Source organism: Oryzias latipes, chromosome 23, assembly GCF_053564925.1.
Source record: "Oryzias latipes strain Hd-rR chromosome 23, Olatipes_Hd-rR_3.1".
In the NCBI taxonomy this organism is placed as follows: domain Eukaryota; kingdom Metazoa; phylum Chordata; class Actinopteri; order Beloniformes; family Adrianichthyidae; genus Oryzias; species Oryzias latipes.
This window is the reverse complement of record NC_136259.1, coordinates 6,258,094-6,282,553: the sequence shown is the minus strand read 5'-3', so window position 1 is coordinate 6,282,553 and position 24,460 is coordinate 6,258,094. Positions and strand designations below refer to the sequence as shown.

At 42.8% G+C, this 24,460-nt stretch overlaps 1 protein-coding gene across 16 annotated transcripts in view; it reads left to right on the top strand.

Moving 5' to 3' along the window:
- The window catches only part of foxp2 (forkhead box P2), a 119,614-nt gene that overhangs the window by 58,516 nt on the left and 36,638 nt on the right, over positions 1-24,460 (top strand). For all 16 annotated transcript variants that reach the window (XM_023952094.2, XM_078941451.1, XM_023952093.2 and 13 more), the window contains 2 exon segments: positions 10,124-10,213; positions 22,950-23,087. In XM_023952094.2, the coding sequence (XP_023807862.1) occupies positions 22,968-23,087 (120 nt within the window). In that variant the 5' untranslated portion in view covers positions 10,124-10,213; positions 22,950-22,967.

Genomic DNA, 24,460 nt, shown 5'->3' with positions numbered 1-24,460 from the left:
TAATGCATTGTAAAGACGTGAGAGAAAAAGATTGATTGATTGTTCACATTTGGTATAGGTCATTGGTGTAGGCCTTTGTCACAACCACGCTTTCGGGTGGATACAGGCCGCCTGTGTGCGAAAAATGGGCAAACCTGTACAGGATACTAGGTGACCAGCTTAAAATATCAAAGACGTAGATCGCTTTGTGAGCCCATGGAAAGGAAAATGTTTGTTCACCATGGCGATGCTGCAGGCAACCGGTCGTAGATAAACATATATTCACAACGCTACGTTAAGTAAGGGTGAAGAAAGTGAGACACGGGCATGTCGTTTCCCATTTTGACCCCTCCAAATTCTGCTGACTGCACAAGGGGTTATAAGTTCTGTTTACATGAAAAGTGCTGGCCCCTTGGGCGTAGCCTGCCTGGTAAAGAATAAGGAAATCAGGTGTCATACTGGCCCTATCCTGTGCACGCCCCATGCTTATGGCATTTCTGTGAGGTCAGTAGAGGGCCAGTACTCGCACTGTACTTATTGCATCACCCTTACAACATAATAGCGTGCAACTTACATTAATTTTATGGATTCTTCACAACACACTTACCACACACACAATAATCGTGGCTTTGCAATCCTCAGAAGACCTCCCAAACACATCTACACCTTAAGATGCCTCCAAGGGGCCCAGACAACCCAAAAGCTCGCAGCTCCCATGGTCAACCCCCATGCTCACCAACCCTGGTGTTTTTCTGTAAAATGAGGACCTTGAACATGTACTGTATCAAATCCTCTGCCATGAATTGGTCAGCAAAATGTCCCCTCGATATATTTTGTCTGACAATTTCACAAATGATCTGCATTTCTGCTTTGAAGCACCTGATGGACCCAGTTTCCATCAAGACCGTCTTATGTTTATGGCGACTGCCGTCTATGTGTGTAATCTATCCGACCATGTGGCTTCTGTGGTCCGGTTACATAGGGGGTTGGGGGCGCGGGGTCACAATTGTCAGTAGATGTATTTGAAGATGCAGCGATGAGTGTGTTTGTCGAACTAAAAGTTAGCCAAACTTTAGCGTAAATAACTGCTTTGCTTCTGCGAGGATAACACTTGACCTTCCATGCGAACAGAACTCCCGCGTCGCTCCGCAATCACAAACCGCTTCCCTGTGTTTTTCCCTTTGTCCGTCTCTGCTTTTATTTTGTTTAAGAGAGGCTATAAAGGAGTCATTTTGGAGCAGCGGTAGATACACTTTGACTCAATGATCCTCCTGTCATCTTATCTAAGTGCAGTGCCACAGAAGGCTGGGGGAACAAGGAGCAGGAAAATGGGGAGGGTCATTTGTCTCACATGTGATGAAGCAATGAAGAGACATCTGGTAGACAGTGTTGTTTGGCTCGGTCCCACTTCAAGGCTTCATAAAATTTCTAAAATAGAAAATCTTTAAGAAGTGGGAGGAATCCATTTTTTTTAAACTGGCAATCTGAGTGAAGGATGCCAAACCAGGCAGTTTGTGCCCGCAAAGGTTGAAAGAGGTCCCTCCATGCTGCATATTTCTGCAGATGGGACGTTGGTAAATGGTTGCAGTGAACGATAACCACATGTGGACTCGTATCATGGCCTCATACATGTTGATGCATATCCATTCTCCAGCTAGCAGACAGTTTTCTGATCTGTAATCAGCAAAACAAACACTTTTTTTTTTTTTTTTGGAGCAGAAAATAAGGTGTTTTTTTTCCTCCACCCAAGCTTTCTTTCTGGGGTTTAGGAGCGCAGATTCATCTCGTCAGTCCTCCGGGGACGGTGTAGCTATGCAGCTCTGTTTACTGTGGTAGAAAGTTAATATAAATTTTCATCAGAGGGAGAAGTTTACACATACGATTCTATTTGTCCTTCATTATTAGCACCTGAGTCTGGGGCTTGGCTAGGCATAATTGTCTACAGACACAGGCCAAATAGATGCAAGGGGAAGGCAAATAAGCACACCCCAAAATAATTTGATGCTTGTGTGTTACAATCCGTCACCCTCGGAATTCTTCATCTAGAGAATCAATAAACAAGAGGCGGGGGGGTGGAGAGGAGATGAGGGAGTGAATAATGTGAGATGGGGAGCACAAGGGAGAACAGATGGAAGAAGGGAAAGACGGGAAAAATGGGCTTCTTAAAACAAGTTCAACAGTATAGAACCTAAGATTCTTTGCTACAAGTGAAAATAATCTGCCAATGGAGCTGGTAAAAATGGATTTGGTAAGATTTCTTAAATATTCTGTGATGTGCTCCTCTTTTAAGATAAAGGTCAACATTGAAATTAGCTTTATACACTCATATTTAGGTCTTGGTCTGGTAATTGGAAAAATATTATTAATAAATTTGAAATGTGTTTTGCTCAAAAAAATGATATAATTTATTGTTATCGCAAAATCAAGCTGTGTAAAAGGCATATCGCAAAAGTTTGGGATAATTGCAATAAATGGTAACTTTAAATTGAACAAAATAAACTTTTGGCAGCTTGAAGTATTTAACGTATCAAATAAAACCCTTTATGCATTTGACCAATCGGATGGAGCCGTTTATGTTTGATCTTTGCCTCCAATGTAGACGACATTTGGAGTGTAAATTAAGTTATGTTGACTCATATTTAAATTAAACTGTTGCAGTGAAATGGAAATGATTTTTTTTAGTTGTTTAGCTTTTTGTTCATGTATCCCAAGTTATATCTTCATCGCAATATTGATCACTAATATTGCAAATCGTGAGATTTCCTGATATCGTGCAGCTTTATGTATATTTATACCCCCCAAATATGTCATTTTTTTCTAGCCCAACTGTCCTTACTTATTACAAGAGAAAAAACATCTTCAATTTTACACTTTTAAACTGGTTTTGACAAAGGATATTTGAAAATTGGATGCAAATGAATAAGAATTTGATTTATTAGAGAGATTCTTTAAAATAAGATGTTTTCAAGATCAAATGACTCAACGTATATCCAAAATATATTGTCTTAAAACGGGTAACTTACTGCAGAGTTACTAAGAAGTTAGTTTTGTCTTTTTTTACAAGGAAACAGCCATGCTCAATGTTCGATTGTCTTCATTGAAACATTTTAAAAGCTAAATGTGACATTTTCTTTTTGAAAAAACTCACCGTCCTTGTAAAACATTTTAATGACATTTGGAATCCTGAGTTCATGACTTCGTCCTCATAAATTGTTGACCTTTTTTTTTCGTAATTGTCCGACTTTTTTGTCGCAGTTTTACAACTTTATTGTAAAACCTTTGACTTTTGACATTATTCCTATAATTTTACGACTTGATCCTGATCTATTTGTTTATTTGTTTTCTTTTGTTGTGGCCCTAATACTCTAAATGAAGGAGACAGTAGAAAAAAAAGAAAGGATGCAGAGATCCGTCCACAAACGCATGTCCAGCTAAGGAAAAAAGACGACTTGAAGAGTTTACTTTGACTCCCGCCTGTGGAGCCTGAAAGTAAAAGACAAAGTAGCAGAGAGGCAGACGGGAACACAGAAGCCCATTGTTCTGCTGGATCCTTCCAACGCCGTCCTGAGGCCCGAGCGGATGATCCTCCACGGACCGATGATTTATCGAGTCGTACATTCGGATGCTCATTACTCCTTCAGACTTCCCATCGTCTCTCGCTCCCCTCAGCTTCACGTCTCGTTCCGCCTCATGATGTCTGCGAAATCACCCACACACTTCTGTCGGAACTTTTAAAGGATTTATTGGATTAAAATATTTGTCTTCCAATCAACGCACCATTAGGAAGTTCATGAGAAATGAGATTTTTTGTTTAAGTTTTGGTTTTTTAGAACAACGTGGAAACGTCATGCATTAAACGTCATTTTTCACTTTCACTACACTGATTTACATTTTGGACTTATCATAGCTAAAATGTAAACGTTTCTGTCAAATATTTCTACCATTGAAAGGTTGAGGTGTTGACTTGGCCTCCTATAGTCTGTTGTTGTTTTATCTGGGAGAAAATGAGAAAAGCAAGACAGGGAAAAAGGCTTCGCAGATGTTTGTGCTCCACGTCTATGTGGGAATTCTCCGACAACAGCTGTGTTGCTGCGGCATGAACTCCAGTCACATGATTTCCACTCGAGTCAGACTCGAATCTTAATTTGATTAAAATCGACTTGACAAAATATCAGTCGACATGTGGCTCTGATTACCCACTCGTGATCAGCCGGCCTCCTTTCACTTAAAAGCACTTTCTCCTGGAACATGGGACTTTCAGCGCTTAGTTTCCGCGGCGCACATTCTTTAGGCTGTTGTTGAGCATGCAGTGTTCCAGACAGCGCTTTTAGTTTTGAATATTCACAGCCAGCTACGGAGAGGAGCAAAGAAATTAAAAAAAGGAAAAGAAACGAGATGAATCAGTCAGCAGTTTCATCTCCTGAATGTGTTTTCATTCCTTCTGGATCTAAAGGATGCACAGTTCTGAGCAGGTCCTCCACCTTTTTCTCCCCCCCTTTGAACAAATAAATCATCCTTGCTCTTCACATAAGCCTTGGAGATGAACCCGGAGCTCCTAAATATGAACAGCTCTCATATTTTGTTTTCAGCACTTATTTATTTATTTTTTTGCAGAGGTGTGGCTTTAAGTCCTTACAACTTTAAACGATGAGTGCCTAATAAATAAGTTATAGCAGTTGCTGGTGATTAGTCTGTTTTTAGCAAAAGCAGCCGTCTGTATGTAAAGTCATGTTTGAATGGCGGCTTTACATGATGCTTCAGTCACAACTGCCAATACAAATAGATGGGGGGGCTGTCCTCAGGTGAAACACGGGTAAACCTGTACACGGTGTGCATGGATGAGGCACCTTTCACAGGAAGAGCACTCATATGACCCATGTGCAGTTTTTGAGAGCGTCAAAAAAGCTGTACAACACGCCCATAGCTCACCTACTTCACTCTTTCTTACCCTGTTGCCCGTATCATGCCCATTGAAAAAAATGTGCGTTGTCATTATGGTCCTATGGGCTCACCGCGTCGTCTACGAAGTTGATGTTTCGTGCGGGACACCTGCGTACCCTTTACAGGTTTGCCCATTTATTACCTGCAGTATCTAGCTGGAAGAGCAGTAGTGACTACGGCTCATAGGTGCGCTAGTACTAAGGACTAGAGTGTTACGTAAAGACACTTTACAACAGCTTCACTGGTATGTCATATGTACGTGCAACACACATTAGCCTTAAGAATACTTAACAATACATTTAACACAAGCACGTTTGATCATACAATTGATATGTAAGCAACACGTGCTCCCCCTTTAAGACGCTCCTTGAACCCTACACTCCTCTCTGCGACCCTTAATACGCCCAGGAAACCAAAACACCTGCAGCACCTGGACGGGTCAACCCCGATACAGGTGACTATTGATCATTTGTAATCACGTGTTTTTTTTTTCTTCCACATACTACTTTTGTATTTGTATACTGTACATTGGAATGCAAAACGTGCTAACGAACGTGCTAACGAACGTGCTAACGAACGTGCTAACGGACATGCTAACGAACGTGCTAACGAACGTGCTAACGGACATCCCAACTCGTCTGGAAGAACAGGAGAATTTCCAGCTTTTGTTTTTTTTTTCTTACCAAATGTTTTTTTATTAAAAAAAAGGGGAAAAAAGCTGATTTGTCTCAACTCCTCTAGTGTTTTTAGTCTTCTTCATATTCATCTGTCCTCCTATCAGGCAGCCCCCCTTCCCAAATCTGCCTCCATCCATCCATGAATCCTCTTGCATAGAAAGTAGTTTGGTGTAAATGTTCTGGAGTGTCAGTCCAATCTCCCCTTCCAACGCCTCCTTCAAATCAGCCGTGTTTGTTTGCTCGGCTTAACTGTTTTCCCCTTGTTTTCTGTGGCATGCGACTCCCCTCCAGCTTGATAAAGAGTCGCACAGTTTCTCATTCACCCCACTGCCGCCGCCGCCGCCCCACAACCCCTCTCAGCCTGTTTCCTGGAAGCGCAGAAAGATAAGCTTGACAATGCAGGCTGTGTTTGTGTGCTTGCGTATGTGTGTGAGAGTTGTCAAAGCTGTCAGCCCGACTGGAGTTGTTCTGGCCTACAGCGCGGTGTTCAGCAGCAACACTTAAGTCCCTACAACAAACACACACACATACACCGATACACAAAACATCTGCTCAGCACACCACCGACAACCCTCTGATAGCATGACGCAAGCCCATTTCTTCTTGATCAACAACCGACACAGGAGTGTTTACTCCTGCTTTCTGAGGGGGGGAAAAAAACGCAATTGAGCGGAGAGTTGAGCGTTGAAGGAAACTTATTACATACCTGTGTCATCATCCCAATATCACCTATATCCCCCTTAATAACAACAACTCCCAAAAGTGACTAGGGGGCTAGCAGGAGATCTGCACTGTCCAAACACCATGTCACAGCCCTTCAAATATATATCCCATCCCAATGTCACGGCTGCATATTGTGCAGTCTCCGTGTGGGTTTTGGAAAGACTGACATTCTTCACGGGTGGCTTATTTCTTTGTGCCAGCACCTCTGTCAATGAGCAATCTGCAGATTTGCGATGGTTGTGAAGGGCGTGCTAATGTGTTTCATGCTTGTTGAGGATCTTTGCATGCTTCTTACAGGGTGCGCGTTGTGTTGTGTTGTGTGCGGAGGGTAGGAAAGTAAAATAAAGAGAGGGAAAAGTTGGGGGGGGGGGGGGGGTGCTGTTTTTCTTACCGGTCCGTCTCCCTCCTCCTCTTTCTGTCAACCTCTCCAGTGATCTCTGCATGCCTGTTAATGTAGGGGAGGAATGCCTGTGTAAACATTCTTGTTTCTCAGTCCGTTTCACATAATAGTTGTCTGTATCGCCTTTCTCCTGACCTCACTATCTGAAACCAATTACAGCAGATCCATTTGGGCTGAATCTTATTTTCATAAGGATCCCCGTGTCGCGGTCTCTGTTGCTCTGTGTTATTTTCCCTCTCCTCCTTTTTCTATTTTTTTTTCTTCTTCTTCTCCTCCAGCCTCAGTGATGGATATCAACATCAAATATGCCTCTGAGTGCCTTGTTATTTATATAGCGGGCCCCGGCTCTTTCTCTCCTTTGCTCTGTCTGGCTGGTTCTCTCATTCTGAAGAATGTGTCACATTGTGCTGTTTATACAATGTGTGCATTAATAGACCGGGGAAGTCATTTTTTCGTGCATAGCAACCCCGGTTAAATAGGCGGCACTCGTCTTGTGTTTTATTTTTTTTTGTCCGCTCCTTGCTTTTCAGCAAACTTTTGATGACTTTCCTTTGGCATTTGCCGACTTTCCCGCTTTCAGATGGGCTTTAGCTCACCGTCTGTGTGAAAGGCGAAAAGTGGGTGGCACAAATTGGTGCTTTTTTTTTTTTTTTTTTTTTCTTTTCTGTAATGGCTTGAATACTCGGAGCTGGTAAAAGTAAGGTGGCAGAACTTTTATTCCTCCATTACTTTCCACGCGATCACAGACTCTCTGAAAAAGTGGCCAACCCCACCGCCACGGGAAAGAGGTGACAGACCTGATAAGTCGAAAAGTTTGTCCAGTGTTGATAAGGACCGCGGTGTGTTTGGCGAAACGTCTCGTTTCTCTCTCTCTCTCTTTTTTCTTTTTTTTTAATAAGCCTTGATCTCTCTGAAGCGTCCACTTCCCCTCCATATTTACTTGGCCCAGATATTGGAAGAGAAGTGAAAAACTCTGCTTGTACTCCGTGTAATATATCAAGTCACTCTCTTGACTTTGGCCGCAACACAGCGAGTCATTATTGATTCACACATGAATAAACATTTCCCCCTGACAGCTGCCTTCAGCCGCTCTCATCAAGCAGCTTTCCCACTAACTGCTGTGTGCAGGACTCAATAAGCCTTATAATTACTTTGATTCACCAATCATGGCCAGATTAATTAGGCCCTGTGTTTTCATTAGCAAAAGGCTGCAGTCGAGGAATTTGTTTCGTCATTTTATGTTCGAGCCACATTGAAAACAATGAAAACATCTTTATTCCTGCAAAAGCTTGTTTTTAACGCTTTTTTTCTGATGATAGAGGAGATGCATTAAAGAGAATTGAGCTTAAAATTGAATTTCTAATTACTTTTTTCACTAAAGTTATTGTGAATCGGACTGTTTGAAAAAGATCCTATTTGTTATACCAACGGAATGGGTGACCCCTCGCGTTCCAAACAGGAAGTACCCAAGTATCCAAGAAGCCAGAATCCTATAGACTTCTATTTAGAAATAAACAGCTGTTACTCAGTCATTGTATTGATTAGAATAACCAACCTTGCTCTGCTACACTTTTTTAACATGTTTTTGTAGTAAAAGTTATTCAAGTTATTAGAGGCATCAATGAAAGTAGATGGTTCCACCTCGTCCCCCACGTCAAATATTCAAAAGATCTGATTGACAGATTTCGTGTAACCTGCTTGCAAGTGGACTTCGATCGAGCACACTCCTGGTTGTCGAGAGTTGTTGCCATAGAAACGTTGACTCTGACCAACGCGGACCAATAGCTGCTTACCGTAGCTGTAGCTGTATACGAAAAAATGTCAACCGAATTAACCTCATTTGGTTGGAGCCGGAGCGCTTGGCGCCAACGGTCCCGACCACAACTCAGAAGTGAATTTCTAATCAACTACCGCCGCTCTGCAGAAACGATGTCCTCGAAAAACAACACAGGTTTTGGGATTTTGGCTTAAAACACACCTGCATAATAATAATTACGAAACCACTGAGAGGGTTTTGAAAATGGATCAAGGGATGATGGGACTTTAAAAATGCCGTTGCAGGTGTTGATCTGAAGAAGGGATCTGCTTGCACTTGTCAAACACCCCCCCCCCCCCCCCCACACACACACACACACCACACAAACAACAGACAGCAGACTCCTTTCACCGAGGAGACGGATCAATGCAGTTAAGACCCAGACTCAGCTTAATGTGTTTGTTTACCTCAGATCAGAAGCCCTGGCTCCGCCTGAGCAGTCATCCCCCTCTCTTGCCTCTCCTTCTCCCTTTTCATAATTGATCAGTGGGTGGCGGTGTTCCCTGGTGGGGGTGGGGGGTGGGGGTTAAAACATGGCAACTTTTTCTCTTCTCCTTCCCCCTTTTTTTTTTTTTTTTCTTTCTAAGCTGACTTTTCTGTCTGCCTCCTGACTTTTCCTCTTGTTTGCTCAGGATCTCAATGTACTAGTTCAAACATTGTTCCCACCAGCTGGTAGAGCTGCGCCATATGCACACACTGTCAAGGCAGCCGTTGTCATGGTTACTGGCAAGCACCAGAGTAAAGGAGCACCACCGATGCTTGAGGAAGTGTCATTCTTCACAGAAGTTTTTTTTTTTCCCCTTATATTTTCTGCTTGCCTCCAACTATTCCTCCTTGTTTCATCAGAAGCCAAACACTTGTAAAGCCATGCCCCCCCCCTCTTAATGCTCTGCATGACAATTTGAGCAATAAAAACGCATTTTCATCTGGAAAATTTTAGAAAAGGAAACCTATTGCCGCCTCGATCGACTTGATAGATTCCTATGGTTCTTCTAAACTTCTACGAATGGATTCTTCGCCAAATCTTTTCATCTCTTCTTTTCTGCAGCCACCCTCTGCACATAAGCACCCTTAATGCATAGTGTAAAACCCAGGCGGCTAGTTAATTCATTCTAAATGTAATCTGCTGTTGATTTTGTCAACTTTAATTACAGCTCCCAGGGACACTTCACATGGTGCTGCCTGTACTTCAAATTGATATTATGAATATGCAAATGCGCTGGTAATTTGCAGAGAGAAGTGGATATTTCAGTTGAGCACACACTAGACAGGTCAAATCTACTCTGCCTTTTTCTTTTTTCTACTCTTCACCAACCCCCTTTATTCTCTTCTTCAGTGGTTCTCCAGAAAAACGGTATTTATCCTCCATTCAGGCTCCGCGAATTGTTCTAAACTGCATCTTAAGCAAAGTGACAATCCGACGGTTTTTCTCCCAGAGTTGATTGTTTTTGTTCAGCCAAATGTAAATGATTGTCTCTGTCATATCTAATAGTTTGTTCTTACTGTCTCCTCCCCTGCCCCCCCCCCCCCCCTTCCCTGTCTCTTTTCCTTGTCTTTTTTACCTTTCCCTCCCTCCGTCAATTCCAGGCACTACAAGCAGCGAGGCAATTACTCTTGCAGCAGCCAGGCAGTGGCCTGAAATCTCCAAAGAGCCAGGACAAGCAGCGTCCACTGCAGGTAAAGCGGCTCTCGCGTCTAATCTCTTAAGTCCATCCATAATACATGTTCCTGGGTAAAGAAGATTTCCTCTTCTCAACAAAGCAGTCGTGTCTCTAGACTCCTAAAGCACGAAAAACACAAAACACAGAGGAAAACCTGAGGATTCTGATGGAGGAAAAAAGCAGCTTTTCACATAAGCTTTGCACCGATGTGCAACACATTACTTTATTAAAACGCTTGCATGTTGTTGGACAGCCGCTTTTCTGCACTTCAGAATCTGCTGGAATTTCGTTAATTGAGTAAACGGTTAAAGAGTTGCAGTAGTTGAAAGAATATCAACCCTGTAGCTAAACCACTGTAGCAAAAGGTTTAACTGCCTGTTGTTTAGCTGACTTTGGTTCTTTTGTTTCTCCTTGAGTTTCAATCACATTTCCCCTTAAGGGTAGATCCTGATTGTCTGGGGGTGAAAAAATGGGCAAACTTTTACATGGCACACAGGAAGCCCGCACAAAATACCAAGCTGTTAGACCATTCAGTGAGCCCATAGGGATCATCATCATGAATAGCTCATAGTGAACATGCTAGGGAAATGTCAGGGTGAAGCACAGATGTGTCGTATGGATTTTTAAATTTTTTGACACCCTGCGGCCTGCGCAAGGTTTTTGTGAGTCCTGCTTCTTGTGTGCAGCCTGACTGTTAGAAATGAGACATTCAGAGAGCAGTTGGTACCGGCGTCCGTCAAGAAGTCGTGTATGAAGGTAAAAATGTGTCAAAAAGAACGCACTTGTAGATTTGATTTGAGATCTTGTAATATAGAATGTGAATACTTGTGCATGAAAAATCTGCATCTGTGTGTAAAAATCTTCTGCTGTGAACTGACAAATTTCCATTTGCATGTGTTCATTTAGAGTTACAACTTCAAATCTGTGATTCCAACTGCTCAAATGTGCTTCTGCGTGTGCTCGAATCTGCTAGCGCAAATCACAGGTGCGCTACAACTGCACTCTGAATTTTGACACATTCCTTGCTGCTCAATAGCCCTGGCCCTGTTGTCCTGCTACAACAAAGATGATCTTCCTGCTGATCCTGTCCGTTCGCAGCCGTCTCGCTGCATGTCTGCATTTAAAGCACAAAGAGATCATTTCTCATTAAAATGCAGAAAAAAACTAAGTTTTTCTTTAGAAATGCATTTTTAGTTAACTCTCTGTGTTACTATAAAATGATTGATAGTCACATTTGAACCTTTATCAGAAGAGTTATTGAAGCAGGAAGTCCGAATCTGTGAAGATCTTTCTAACTTGACCAAGTTCTCCGAATCCTGCACTCTGATTGGTTGACTCCGCCTCCTGTTAACCTCCCTCCCCCCCCTAGTTCCATTTTCGGACACAGATGAGTTTTGACACAGTTTCTCGCAAGGAATGTGTCAAAATTCAGAGCGCAGTTGTAGCGCACCTGTGATTTGCGCTAGCAGATTCGAGCACACGCAGAAGCACATTTGAGCAGTTGGAATCACAGATTTGAAGTTGTAACTCTAAATGAACACATGCAAATGGAAATTTGTCAGTTCACAGCAGAAGATTTTTACACACAGATGCAGATTTTTCATGCACAAGTATTCACATTCTATATTACAAGATCTCAAATCAAATCTACAAGTGCGTTCTTTTTGACACATTTTTACCTTCATAGTCATGTGTCACGTGCGCACCCGTCAGTAAGGGGCCGGTACTCGCATCTTACAAACGACTTCAGTGCGGCACCCTACGACAGCATCGCTTGTGCCTTAAGCGCACGCAACTTCCATTAGCCTTACGCTGTTTGAGTTTGAAGGGGAACCGCAAGACAAACCTGCTACCGCTTTTGTCTACAACCATCCATGCTCCCACACAGCCCGAAAACTTGCAGGACCAAGTCAACCCCTGTACGCCACACCGTTCGAATTCCTGAATCATCTGTCTTTTTCCCGCATTTTGCCTACCCTACCATCTTTTTTTCACTTTAGCATCAACACAACCATTGCTAATTGTCAAATTGCATAAGACCTCTGTTGACACCTTCTCTGTGTTTTTATTAAGAGCATCCCCCCCCCCCCCCCCCCTTTCTTCTATTAAATGTATTTTTAGCAGTTTAAAATTGAAGTATGGGAGTTTGTGCCCTCCGCTCAGCTAATAAGGCCTAGCGAGGAGCAGTGGTTTACCTCATTAGGAGCTCTGTGCATTTCATTAATGACAGGAAAATTGGCGTTAACCTCACCCGTTGATATTTTCACAGAGTCTAACAATGGCGACACCTTCAATTGGAGTCACACCCCTGTGTATCTAATTGCATACTGGCAAGGAGATAGGGTTGCCGAAGACTCTGTCATGCTTTTCCTTTTAAATAATTCTACTCCGTCTCATCAAGAGTGTTAATATTAGCACTATATTCATCCACGATGACATCCAAATTATACTCACTATTAGAGGGCTTTTGTTCTTTTGACTTGATACTTTTTATTTGTTAAGCTGTGGGGAAAGAATATTTAATCACAAGCTCTTCTTATCGTATTGTTGGCGCTGAGAATCTGTAGACTGAAGTGAAAGGATTCCAACAAGTGGAGCCCCCACCAATCGAAAACCGTGGAACACAATGGCCCGAGGAACAGGCACGTCGCCGCACGATCACACTCCCTGCCTCTAATAACAGCAGAACACGGCAAATATTGAATATTTACATTTGCCTACTCCACCCCTGCCGGGTTGAGGATCCCAATCGATAGGAATCGGAGGCCCCGCCCATCGTCCTGTGCTAATCCATTTGTTGATCCAGCTTTTATTAACATCCCCCCCCCCTTGTTCCCAAAATAAAAGTCAGGCATTGTCGCACTGTAGAGACATCGAGAGCCGTTTGACGACAAAAACATCTCGATCAAAACTTTAACTATAGCGCTCCATTAGCACGTACAGGAACCTAGTTGATCATTAAAGCACCTGCTTTTTCTCCTGGACCGTTATTCTTCGTCTTGGTTAGTGTCTCCAGGGAATTTACTCAATAAAGCTGTTATTTACCTGGATTATGAGCCACAACGGGCGCTACAGTGCAGTATTTTATTAACTTCGCAGGCAGATAAGAGTCAGTGGCAATCAAGCTGCATGTTTTCACCCGAGGAATCACAGCGAGTGATCCCCTTGTATGATTAGCGCTGTAGAAAGTGCAAAACGGATTAACATTACCATGACATCATGCTTATGGCAGAGATGCTGATAAATCCTCCGCCGCTTTCCTCTCCTCTTGTTCTCTGTCTTTTGGTATTTAGGAGTGAGAAGTGATCCATAGATCATGACATGTAAATTATTTAGTACACAAGCATCTAAGTGGCGCAGCTTGCAGTTTTAATTACTCGTATTAGCGGCTAAAAGCTCCTGGCTGACTAATTCCATCCCGCCCGCCCGCCTGCCGCTGCTTCTCAGGAGTCGATGAGGCAGAGGCAGGCAGCTCTGCCATTCACGCGCACGTACATGAAAGTACAGAAAAACAACACACGCAAACAGCCGCACGCGCTGCTTTTCTACATTTGCGTAATGTGACAGGTCTATTATTACACAGTAAGCCCACGGGAGCACTCAATAAACACCTATTTCTTCCTGTAAATCCCCCTGTCTCTGCCATGCTGCTTACCCGGCTCTCCCAAGGCACACAACACCCTCTCGTCTCCTTTCTCCCCTCTCACCACTCCTGCTCTGTGGCAATATATCCCCCCCCCACCCCCTCTTCTGAAAGGCATTTATACACTGACATTTGGAATACAAATAAAGAAACGCGGACATGGAGAGGCAGAGGGGATTACAGAGAGGCCCTCCGTGAACGTGACAGTTGTTTCGCCCAGACTCGCGCGTCCATAATTCTTCTTCACACAGCCCGCTCCGGCGCACAAACACCAGCCGAGTTCAAATGTCGCTGCGCAAGACGAGACTTTGTGCAAGTCTTTGATCATCAGAGGAAACCGCTGTCGGAGCCTCTGCCACCTCACCAGTCGTGACTAGTTTTGGAAGTAACTCGGTACTCGTTGGATGCTCTGTAACTCCTGTAAAACAGTCGACTCAGGCCCCCTATGATGAAATTGATCAAAGCAGCAAAATTACGAGGCATTAATAGTTGAAAAGGGTGAATTTCGACTGATATTACTGAGGCAACTATCTTATTAGACCCTTAAATTTCTTTTTTGTTAATAGGGAGCTTTTCTCTCGGTCTTTTCAGAGACATGTCAGCCTCAAGTTCTCTGCTTGTTCTTAATTTTTCACATTTTTTCAAAGTATAACACCTTTTATTTCATAATAAACTGATGGTTAGTCCTCCAGACGTGCTTCCTGTGCTGTCCCTGTACAAAAACAGTGTTTTTAGTGATCTAAAACCATCAGACCTGTAGATTTCCCTCATCTGACGCTCTTTTTGTCAATATATTGGGACAATAAAGGACATTACTTTTGAGTCATCTATTACGTCATGCAGTTGGGGGTTAACTTGTACACATACAGCAGGGAGGTTGCTCCTCCTCAGCTCAGCTCGGGCTCTACGTACAAAACCCGCTGCCATTGAACGCACGTTGAGAGTGAAACCAGGTTGGACTTTGAACAATCAGAGATTAATGAGAGAAATTGCCAATTGTGGTTTGTGCCCGGCTGGAATTATACAACACCAAATCTTTCATTTCAACTAATCTGTATAAAAAAAAAAAAAAACTTGGAGCGAGACTCCCGAGATTTGCTTCGCTTCGACATTTCGCACCAAGCCGCTTCTGACTGTAGGTGGAGGACAGGCGCTAGTGAGCAGTAGAAAAAGAAGAAGCCCTTCCCTCTTGTCCAGTGTGAACACCGTGAGTTAAACATCACATGCCTGGTGTGAACGTAGCATCAGATGGGTGCTCAACAGTGTGAAGATGACCTCTGACCTTCTTTACCCCTAGTCCCAATCGGAGCAAAGCTTGAGTTTCTTTTTCCCGATGTTCCAATGCGCCGATGAAAGATGAATTTCCTAAGTACAAAGGCAATAATTATAGATTCGGTATCGGTATGTTTAACACAAATATATATATATATATCTTAAAATATATTTGCAGCTTTTTTATTTTTTTTGCTCCGGCTGGCCGTGGGCACTGGTCCGTCTGAAGGACGTGTGACGCCTCTAAAGGTCAACTCTGCACATTTCTCCAGTGAGCCAATATCCTCTGAACGGCAGCACTCATCTGCTTATTGGCTCTCATCCGGAACCCGCGGATGCAGGGAAAAGGGCTTTGACGCTAGCTTTCTGTATAGGTTAGCCCACTCCAGCATGCATGGCTAAAGGATGCTAGTTCCCATTTACATTTATGAATATATCTTTCTGCTGCATCCCCTCTGGTTGGATCTGAAAATAGAGAAAAATTATCACAGCGAAGAAGGAGGGGGGGGGGGGGGGAGAAGAGGTGGTGGGGTATTATGATATTCATGAGGAAAACTTCTGTTGACTCTGGGAGAAAAAAAGAGCGCAAAAATGTCAGCACATTTTAAGTCAAACATCCTTAGTTACTGCTTTGTAACCAGAAAACAAGTTTTTTTTTTCCTTTTCTTTTTTCATAGTTCGCCTTTTTCCTCCGACTGTTTTCGTATTCTTGCATTTACAACAGCTACAGGACAAGATTGCTAAATTGCAAGGACAGTGTAGGTTCATCATTGTGATGCAAAAGAAGTTGAAATGCAACCCCAAGGCAAGGTAGCAGAGTTTGGAGGGGGGGTGGATCAAGAGAAAGTGAGAAGGAAGGATAAAAAAAAAAAAAGTAGCACAGACCTTTGATGTAGCAGCAACAAATTTACCTTGTGACAGAAGATACATGGCTGCAATAAACGAGTTATACCAGCCTTTACACATGCAATCAGATGATTCCGGCCAGGGTGTTAATTGGATCCTAACCGGCAGATCTGATACGCCTGGGCCCCGGTGGTGAAGGGGGGAGGGGGGGGCCTTTCCAAGTGATGAACTATAATTCAGTGAGCTGCTTGAAGCACTTGTAATTTACTGTGTGTCACTGATGAAGAGGCTGATCCGGTGGAGGCCATATTACCTGCAAGATCAGAGGAGAAATGCCCTGCCTCGCACTTTCTTTCTATTTCAGAGTCCTCCTCTCACCGACTTTCCCTTTTAATTCCCTCCGTGTCACTTTTTCCCCTTTCTTTTCTATTTACTCTGGAGCGCATGTCAGGGGGGGGGGGGGGGGGGGGGGCATTTTGCCATTTCTGAGATAAAGTTTTGAAAGCACGCACTGATCAAAAAAACACAAACAATGCTGCTCAAGCTGGCCGGCGTCCTCGACGATCAAGAGGCTTAATCCGAATTTATTCTTTTTCTTCACGGGGAGATAAACCGTTGCTGAAATGAGCCTAAGCTGATTTCCTCTAGCTGACTTCCTGTTCACTTGCTGCCCAACTGATGGAGAAATTGATCTCAGAAACATCTGATAATCTACTCACCCCGCAGGGCTGACAATCTCAAGTATTGATCTCCAGTGGAATGATGTCAAGGAGGTATGGGTCACACTAAGAAAACAAGTGGTTGAACTTCAGTGTCAGACTGGCTGGAAGTCGCCGCGTGGAGCTTCTCAGCAGCCAACAGGGTGACATTCAGTTGCCTTTAGCCAAGAGGTCAGGAGAGAAACCTTATTATAAATATTATCGTCTTCTTTTAAAAACGTACCCAGACGTGGAAGAAGCAAATAAACACCTGTAATTTTCAAAATTTGTAATTAAAACACGCAATCAATTGAAATGTAATCAACAGGTACTACTTGGTGTATGGCGAGGATTCAACCATTCACTTTCCCACTAATTTGGTTCAAACTTCAATTTCTGGGTCATGGTCTTATTTCGGTTCGATATATGATTTGTTTATTACAAAACAATAAATAAGCGTCAAAATGGTGATAAACCTTTATATAAATGTACTAATAAGCAAGTAAAATTAAAGAAAACCCTTTTAGTTGGCTAATAGTAACTTTAGTGTAATGTAATAATTAATAAATTCTTAAATTTAGCCTAAGCCGTGTTCCACATCTTCAAAGTAGACATACTGGTAGTCAGTAGGGATCCAACGGTTCACTTTCATTACGATTCCATTCAATAGTGTAACATTGTGGCATCTCTAGTTTTTCGTAAACGTTCTCGTTGCCGTTTTTAATCCAGTAACTCGTTTTAGCATAGCTGGGCTTCGTCAGCAATCTTTTTCAAATGGCTTTCATTTAAAACAGCAAAGCTTCCTTTCTTAGGCTCAGGTTGGCCAGATGATTCTTTACCTCTGATTATTTTTGTTCTATATTTCTATTAAATGTAGCAAAGGAGTTAGGAAGAGTCTGACCAGGAATTTTTCCAAAAATACGAGCGGTCACTCGGATTATTGCGCAAGTTCCGCTTTAGAATTAACTTGCAATAGACAAAACCAGCAAAGTAGTCATTTTTATCTTCAACAATTACTGTAGATGTTTAAGGATGTAAAGTCCCTCACTACGAAGTTTATACACTTTTCTCTGATAGACATAAACATTTTCACACTTTTATCTCTAGTTTGAACTTTCAACACCGAAGCTTTAAGCTCCAGTGTCGACGTTCCTCCGACAACCATTTACACCGATAACGAAAATGCAGTGGTTTCTGAAGGAAAGAAAAAGCAGCTTCACAGTAGTAAAGTGCTTAAAATATCGACTTAAACCAGCGTCATGTTCCTAAAGTGCTTCATATGAATTGAAAAACTGATATAAAAAGCTGCTTTTGTCCATGTCAGAATCAGCTGGTTCACATTGATCGCATAAACGGTCAACGAGTTACAGTAGGTCAAAGGGCGTGTGGTATTTAGGTGTCGCCAGCTACATTTCTGATGGTAAAGAGTTAGGCTTAATCCTTAATTCTACCCTTACAGCTTCTCCCTACCTCTACATTTAGCCCTTTAAATGCACAGTTATAGAATAGTGTCTGAGAGTTCTGACGTCACACCTACTCGATGACATCATCAATAGTTGCCGGCCAGCACTCAGAAATTGCATAAAAACATCAGTTTTATAACTTGCTAAAACAGAAAATCCTTACTTTTTATTTTTAATTGTAAACTGAGTTATGTCCTTAAATGAACTTGCGATAGACTACAACCCCTTTGAATTACTATAGCTGTTTTGGGGCTGTAAAATCCCTCACTACACATTCATTCACTTTTCTCAGACAGACGTGAACATTTTCACACTTTTCCCTCTTGTTTAACCTTTCAAAGTTCAAGCTTTCAATGGGAAAGTACGTCCAGTTTCTATTAAAGGAGGAAAACAAGGATCTGATCGCGATCAAAGATTTGTGTAAATGTGGCAAACGCAACACACTCCGGCGGTCTACAGCCAATCAGGACACAGAACACGATGCAAAAAAGCGCCCCAAAAATAAAAATAAATAAGAAAATTCTAAGTTCTATATTTCTAAAAGCATAATCAAATGCTTAGATTGTAGAGAAATGAAAGTGTTTTCACTTTTTGCATGTCTGTAAGCCTTAATTCCACTATTTTGTATCATATAAGCTCATTTTAGTCAATATAACCTAATGAATCGTGAGATGAAATAACTTTTTTTTTAGAGCGTCTATTGGAAATAATAGAAATAGTAAAACTGTACAGAAAAGATCTTGTCCTCTTGGCAGTGATGCTTCACTAAGTGCTGGTGTAAGCGTTTCCTTTCTCCCAGCTGCATCTCTGCAACCTGATCTGGTGTCCAGGTCATGGTGCCTCTGATAACTAACCCATGTTTAGGGCTGCAAGCAGATTAAAAAAAAAAGTCTAAAAGAAAATGGCTGTAAAGGTAAAATGCCACACAGCGGAGCTGTCGCCTGCTTTCCATTGATCAGAAAAGTGTCAGGCGGCCGCCGCCGCCGCACACAATGGAGATAAAATGTTCCACACTGAATGCCAGGATGTCCAGTGGAATCAAATATAATGAGAGGCTCTGGGTGCCAAATGTGGCTGGGAGAACTACCTGGGCTTGACCTTTTTTGCAAAGCATCTGAGAGGCTGTAATGATGGTGCTTGTAGTGCTGAAGGCCCCACCAGTGTTTTTACATCACAAACCAATTTAAAGGTCCTTTGTTTTGCACTCTAACTTTTAGGCCAAATCGGATACCTGCAAAGTTCAGCTCTTTTATCTCCAGAACACAACAGACATAAACAAGCGCTCCTCCTGATGCATATATCCCCCCTGATTTTACATGCATTATCGAGACCGGGAGAATTAGCTTTTCATTTTATCAGCCGCTAATTCCAAAGACTTTCATAAATCCTTTTGATATTCCGGCATTCGTCTCTGGAAATACATCCTCACCTTTCCCCATTACAGAGACGCACGGCCCCATTTGGCTATCCCGGCTCCTCTTTGGTGATAGAGTGTCTATTCATGGTGCGTGGATGTTTACGCCACTGCCAACGTCGACTAAATGCTCATTAATTTTATCCCTTCGTGGCAAAATCATTTCAAGGAGAGGCAATTCAGCCTCCTGTTCCTTTCAATTCAGCGCTCCCGTCAATCAAGCCCTCCTGCAGCATCCTGCAGAATGGAGGTGTTATATTCCTGCAATTATCATGTCATATACTCGAAAATGTAAATGAACGTGTGTGTAAAATTAAATTTATGGGTTGTCAGTGAAGAATAAGAACCAGGAGAGCAATTACTTATCTGCTTTCATCTCGGAGCCTCTGATACGTCAAGCAGAAAAGCATGCAGTTAAATGCTGGAATTAGCATTGTGCTGCACTTCACAATGGATGTGGGCCACTGCCTTTTCTCCTTGCACTTTCCTTTTCTTTACCCTCCCTTTATTTTGAAAAACCAGCGGAATAAAGGTAATTATCGCCCATTAGGACATCTTAATAGGCGAAATCGTAAAAGGGACTTTAATATTTCGTTTTTTTGGCTTTTAGCTTCATTTATTTGTTTGTTTGCTTCATTGATGCCAATTTTATTTTTTTGGGTGAACATTTTTGTTCTAATATGTTTCCCTGAGCTAAAATCCTGCAGGTTTGCATCATATTTTCTCTACAAATTCTCAAATGCTTCCATAAAAATAGTACTTTAAAAAAATGTATTTTTAAGGGTGGCTCTCCAGATGAACGGAGAAAATGAGCGTGTTTCTCCTATTGTCCCTCTGCTGCCCTGATGCCGTTGCAGTGGCATCCAACACAAAAACCAGGAGTGACTGCGGGGTAATTACTTACCCGGCAGATGCACCTTTAAGGGTTAATGACATTGAAGGTGTAAACGCAGCATTTGCATAATTACACACGGACTGTTTTAATTTGCAACTTCTGACAGCTTTTGTTCAGCACCTTTGCTTACCGCAGATGCATTTTCCTGCACAGGCCAGCCCAGAGAAGAGAAGAGATGTGGCACAGCATCAGTCTCTTCCTCCTCCTCCTCCTCCTCCTCCATCTTTCCACCTTCGAAGGAGTCCCTTCTCTCCTAAGACCCTAATGAACAATGGAGGCAGGATTTGTTTGAATATGAATATGAATGTGCAGCGGGGCCGGCTGGAAGTTGACCTTCAGCTGTGATTTTCAGTTCATCAGGATTAGTCAAGGCGGGCGATCAGGAGCCACTAATGCATAATGACTTCTAAAATGAAAAATGTGTAGTGACCATGCAAATGTCTCAGCTAATCAAAGAGGGGGGAAAACCTGGGGTGGGGGTGGGGGTGACGGCGAGCGTTCAGGAGAGGAGAGCTAAACAAGGACGTGTCAAGGCCTGATAGACAGCGAGAGTGAGGAGGAGCCGGGAAGAAGACATGCATGGAAAGTAATCAAGCCGGCTTGATTAGCTGGCGATGAGGACAGGGATGTCTTATTGGCCGTCTTGACATACTGTCATGGCTGCTCCCCCACAAACACCTCCACTACAAGGCGTCGCTGCATGTTGATGTTTCAGCTGATTACACAAAACTGCTTTCAGCTCCAAGATGAAGCCTTAAGCAAAACACAGTAGACAAAGAAGCAAACTAATGTTGATCTGAACTGTTCTGCTTTACCCCCGGAGCCTCAGCTCTAATGTGTGCAGAACCCACGATTTGCCACATTAGTAATCAATATTGCGATACATGAACAAATAGCAAAACAACTAAAAACATAATTTTCATTTCAGTGCAACAGTTTAATTTAAATAAAAGGGAACACTTTAAATTTACACTCCAAGTGACCCTCATCTACAGAGGAGGCAAACATCTAATATAAAAGGGCTCCATCTGATTGGTCAAATGCATAAAGGGATTTATTTGATTTGTAAAATACTTCAAGCTGCCATAAGATTGTTTTAGCACATTTAAGATGACCATTTATCGCGATTTTCGCCATCTTTCGCGATAGGCGTACTGCACAGCTTGATAACGCGATAACGGTACATTTGCGATTTATTGTGCGGGCCTAGTCAGCTCTGATGTTGATGTTCTTTTATTTAACTGTTTACACAATCAACGTGAACCAACTGATTCTCACGGGGAGAAAAGTAGCTTTGTGTTAGAATGCAACACCTTACAGTAGTGAAAATGTTAACGCAATTAACATAAACCAGCAAAGTTCGGACACAAATAAAAGCAGGTTCGCGCCGACTTTACAGTGGTAACGTGTTTACACAATCAACATAAACATAAAGTAGCTTTGCACCAATATGCAACACTTTACATTCAAACAACTTTACGGTAGTAAAGCTGTTTGTTTACTAAATTAACGTAAACCAGCGGATTCTTTGCCTAGAATAGTAGCTTTGCACCAATATGCAACACTTTGAGTAAACGATAAAAAACAGCTAATTCGGATGCGGAGACGACGTCCATTGTGTAAACAGTCGAAGAGTTTAGTGTGGCCGGCGACTGCTCTGGTACTAAAGGGCTAAAGGTCAGATAGAAGTTTATGGAAAGGAAAGATCGTCTCTGCTTAAGTATTGAGTTTCATAATGAGCCTCTTAGATGAAGTCGAGCAGTCACGACTGTTATTACGTTTCTACTGATCTGCTTCCATGCACATGTCAAATTCACCAGCTTTGGTTTGTTTGCCAGCTCGTGTTCCTCAAAAAGTCTGAAAAAGACCTTTTCCTGGAAGGGTTTCACGAAAACCAGGAAGTTCTTGAGCCTGTCAAGGCAGACGGTTTCCCAGAAGTCCCTATTTTCCAAAGACGTCTGCATTTTAACGACAAAAGATGCTCGGAAAGAGGAACCATCCACCCCGCCGCCCGCCCACACCGTGTTTGCCGTGTGTCCACCTCATCAGTGTAATTTTAATCAGCTTCAGAGTTGCACACGCTCGCCCTCTTTCACAACAACGGCGCTGACAGCCGCGTTAAAAGTGGGGGGAGTTCAGGGGGTCCTGCTAATTAAGGTCTGTGTCTATTTAAATCCTTTACTCTTCCCAGCGGGCTAAAGGCTGGGAAATAAGATGAGCTTTACAAAGGGGAAGCTCCCATCTGTCCTTCAGCTCCTGCTCTGGTCGGCTGTGGACTGTCCTGACCCCTTCAGCCACCAAATCGCACAATCCCACCACACCTTCTATATATCAAAGTGTTTGGCATTTCCACCTTTCTCCCATCTTCTCATCTCTTCCTGCATTTAGTTCCCATCTCAGCTTGTGTTGACTCGTCTTGATTTCACCTTTTTTTCTCCCTCTACTCTTCACTGCCTCATTATTATTTCGAATTTTTTTTTTTTTTAAAGCTAATTCCATTGTTTTCTTCTCCACCGCCCAGGTTCCTGTGTCCGTGGCCATGATGAGTCCCCAGGTGATCACGCCACAACAGATGCAGCAGATCCTCCAGCAGCAGGTGCTCTCCCCCCAGCAGCTCCAAGCCCTGCTCCAGCAGCAGCAGGCTGTGATGCTGCAGCAGGTACAAAGGCCGTTTAAAGAAAAGCAGAAAACACAAACCCGGGAGGGCTCGCAGGGATGCTCCCGGCGTGGCAGCAGCGGGGATGCCAACCTTAGAAGCTCAACTCAATAACATCCAAAGTTTTATTACCGCATCGTGTCGTGTTGTAATGTTTTTGCGTGACATAGTGTGAGGTGTGTTGCCGTGGAGCACACATTACCCTCCTCACAGGCCTGAGTCACTGTTGTGGCCCTGCAACACAGCCTGGAGTCACTCATGCCAACTTAGCACAGTGTCCTTGACACGCTTACCAAGAGGAATCTGAAATTGATGTGCTTGTTCGTGTCACCTCTAATTAACTGTCTCTGGTGTGTTGCTGGTTCAAGTCCCTGACAAGCATCCATCAGGGACTGAGAGCGGGGCGCACATGGGCTGCCTGATGGGTGATGTAATATTTGGAATCAGCTCGAGAGAAAGCACACACCGGGCTGAGCCTCATGTCAGAGTTGAACCGCGTTTTTCATTCCTCCATTTGATTAAGGAAAAGCGACGAGTTTAATTAAGAATGTCAGTCATTGGGATTCTTTTCATTAAGTGCGCTTCGGCTGGAGATTTGCCTTCAGTACAATACCGCATCACTGCTTAACTGTCTTCCAGGAAGTCGAGGCACTTGTATTTCATTTGGCTCCACGTCTCTGGTTTGTGTAATTTCATTACCGAGCCAGGATGTCAAACTTAGTCATCCTCATGTCCGTCATTCGGGACATAAACAGGTAACGCTCTCAAACCTTGCTTTTTCCCGTGAAAATCCATAGAAAGAAGAGCTGCAAACAGCTCATTTTAGCATCGCTGTCTTCTAAATGAAATGGATCCCTTTGTCCAGAAGTAGGTCATGCAGTCTACTTCACAGACTTCCTTTTCAGGTCAAAATTGACAGCTGGAAAAGCACACTTACAGTGACATTTCAACTATTTGTTGTGATTCTAACTCTGACAGAGTAGATTGTGTTTGTTGCGTCCTTCCTAACAGGAAGCCTTTTCCCTCTGGCAGTCAAAGCCACAGTTAATATGATGGATGGCTGTCTGCATAACTGCGGCTCTCGTAAAAGTCCGTCTGAGTGGAGCTGCGTAATACAGCAAAGATATAAATGTCACAAACAATTAGAGACGTAATGTGTGGTGTGCAACACTAATTCCAAACAACCGTCAGCTGCAGCAAAAGCAGCTTAAAGACCCGCTCTGGTGAATTTTGGGGTTTTTAACACGTTCTTGTGACATTTTCCCCATTGAGGGAGGACAAAAATTTAGGCTTAAAATTGCATTTCTGAGATTTTCTTTATTCAAATCGTTGTAAAACCAGGAGCAGATGAACAAATGCAGTTTGTTACATAGAAA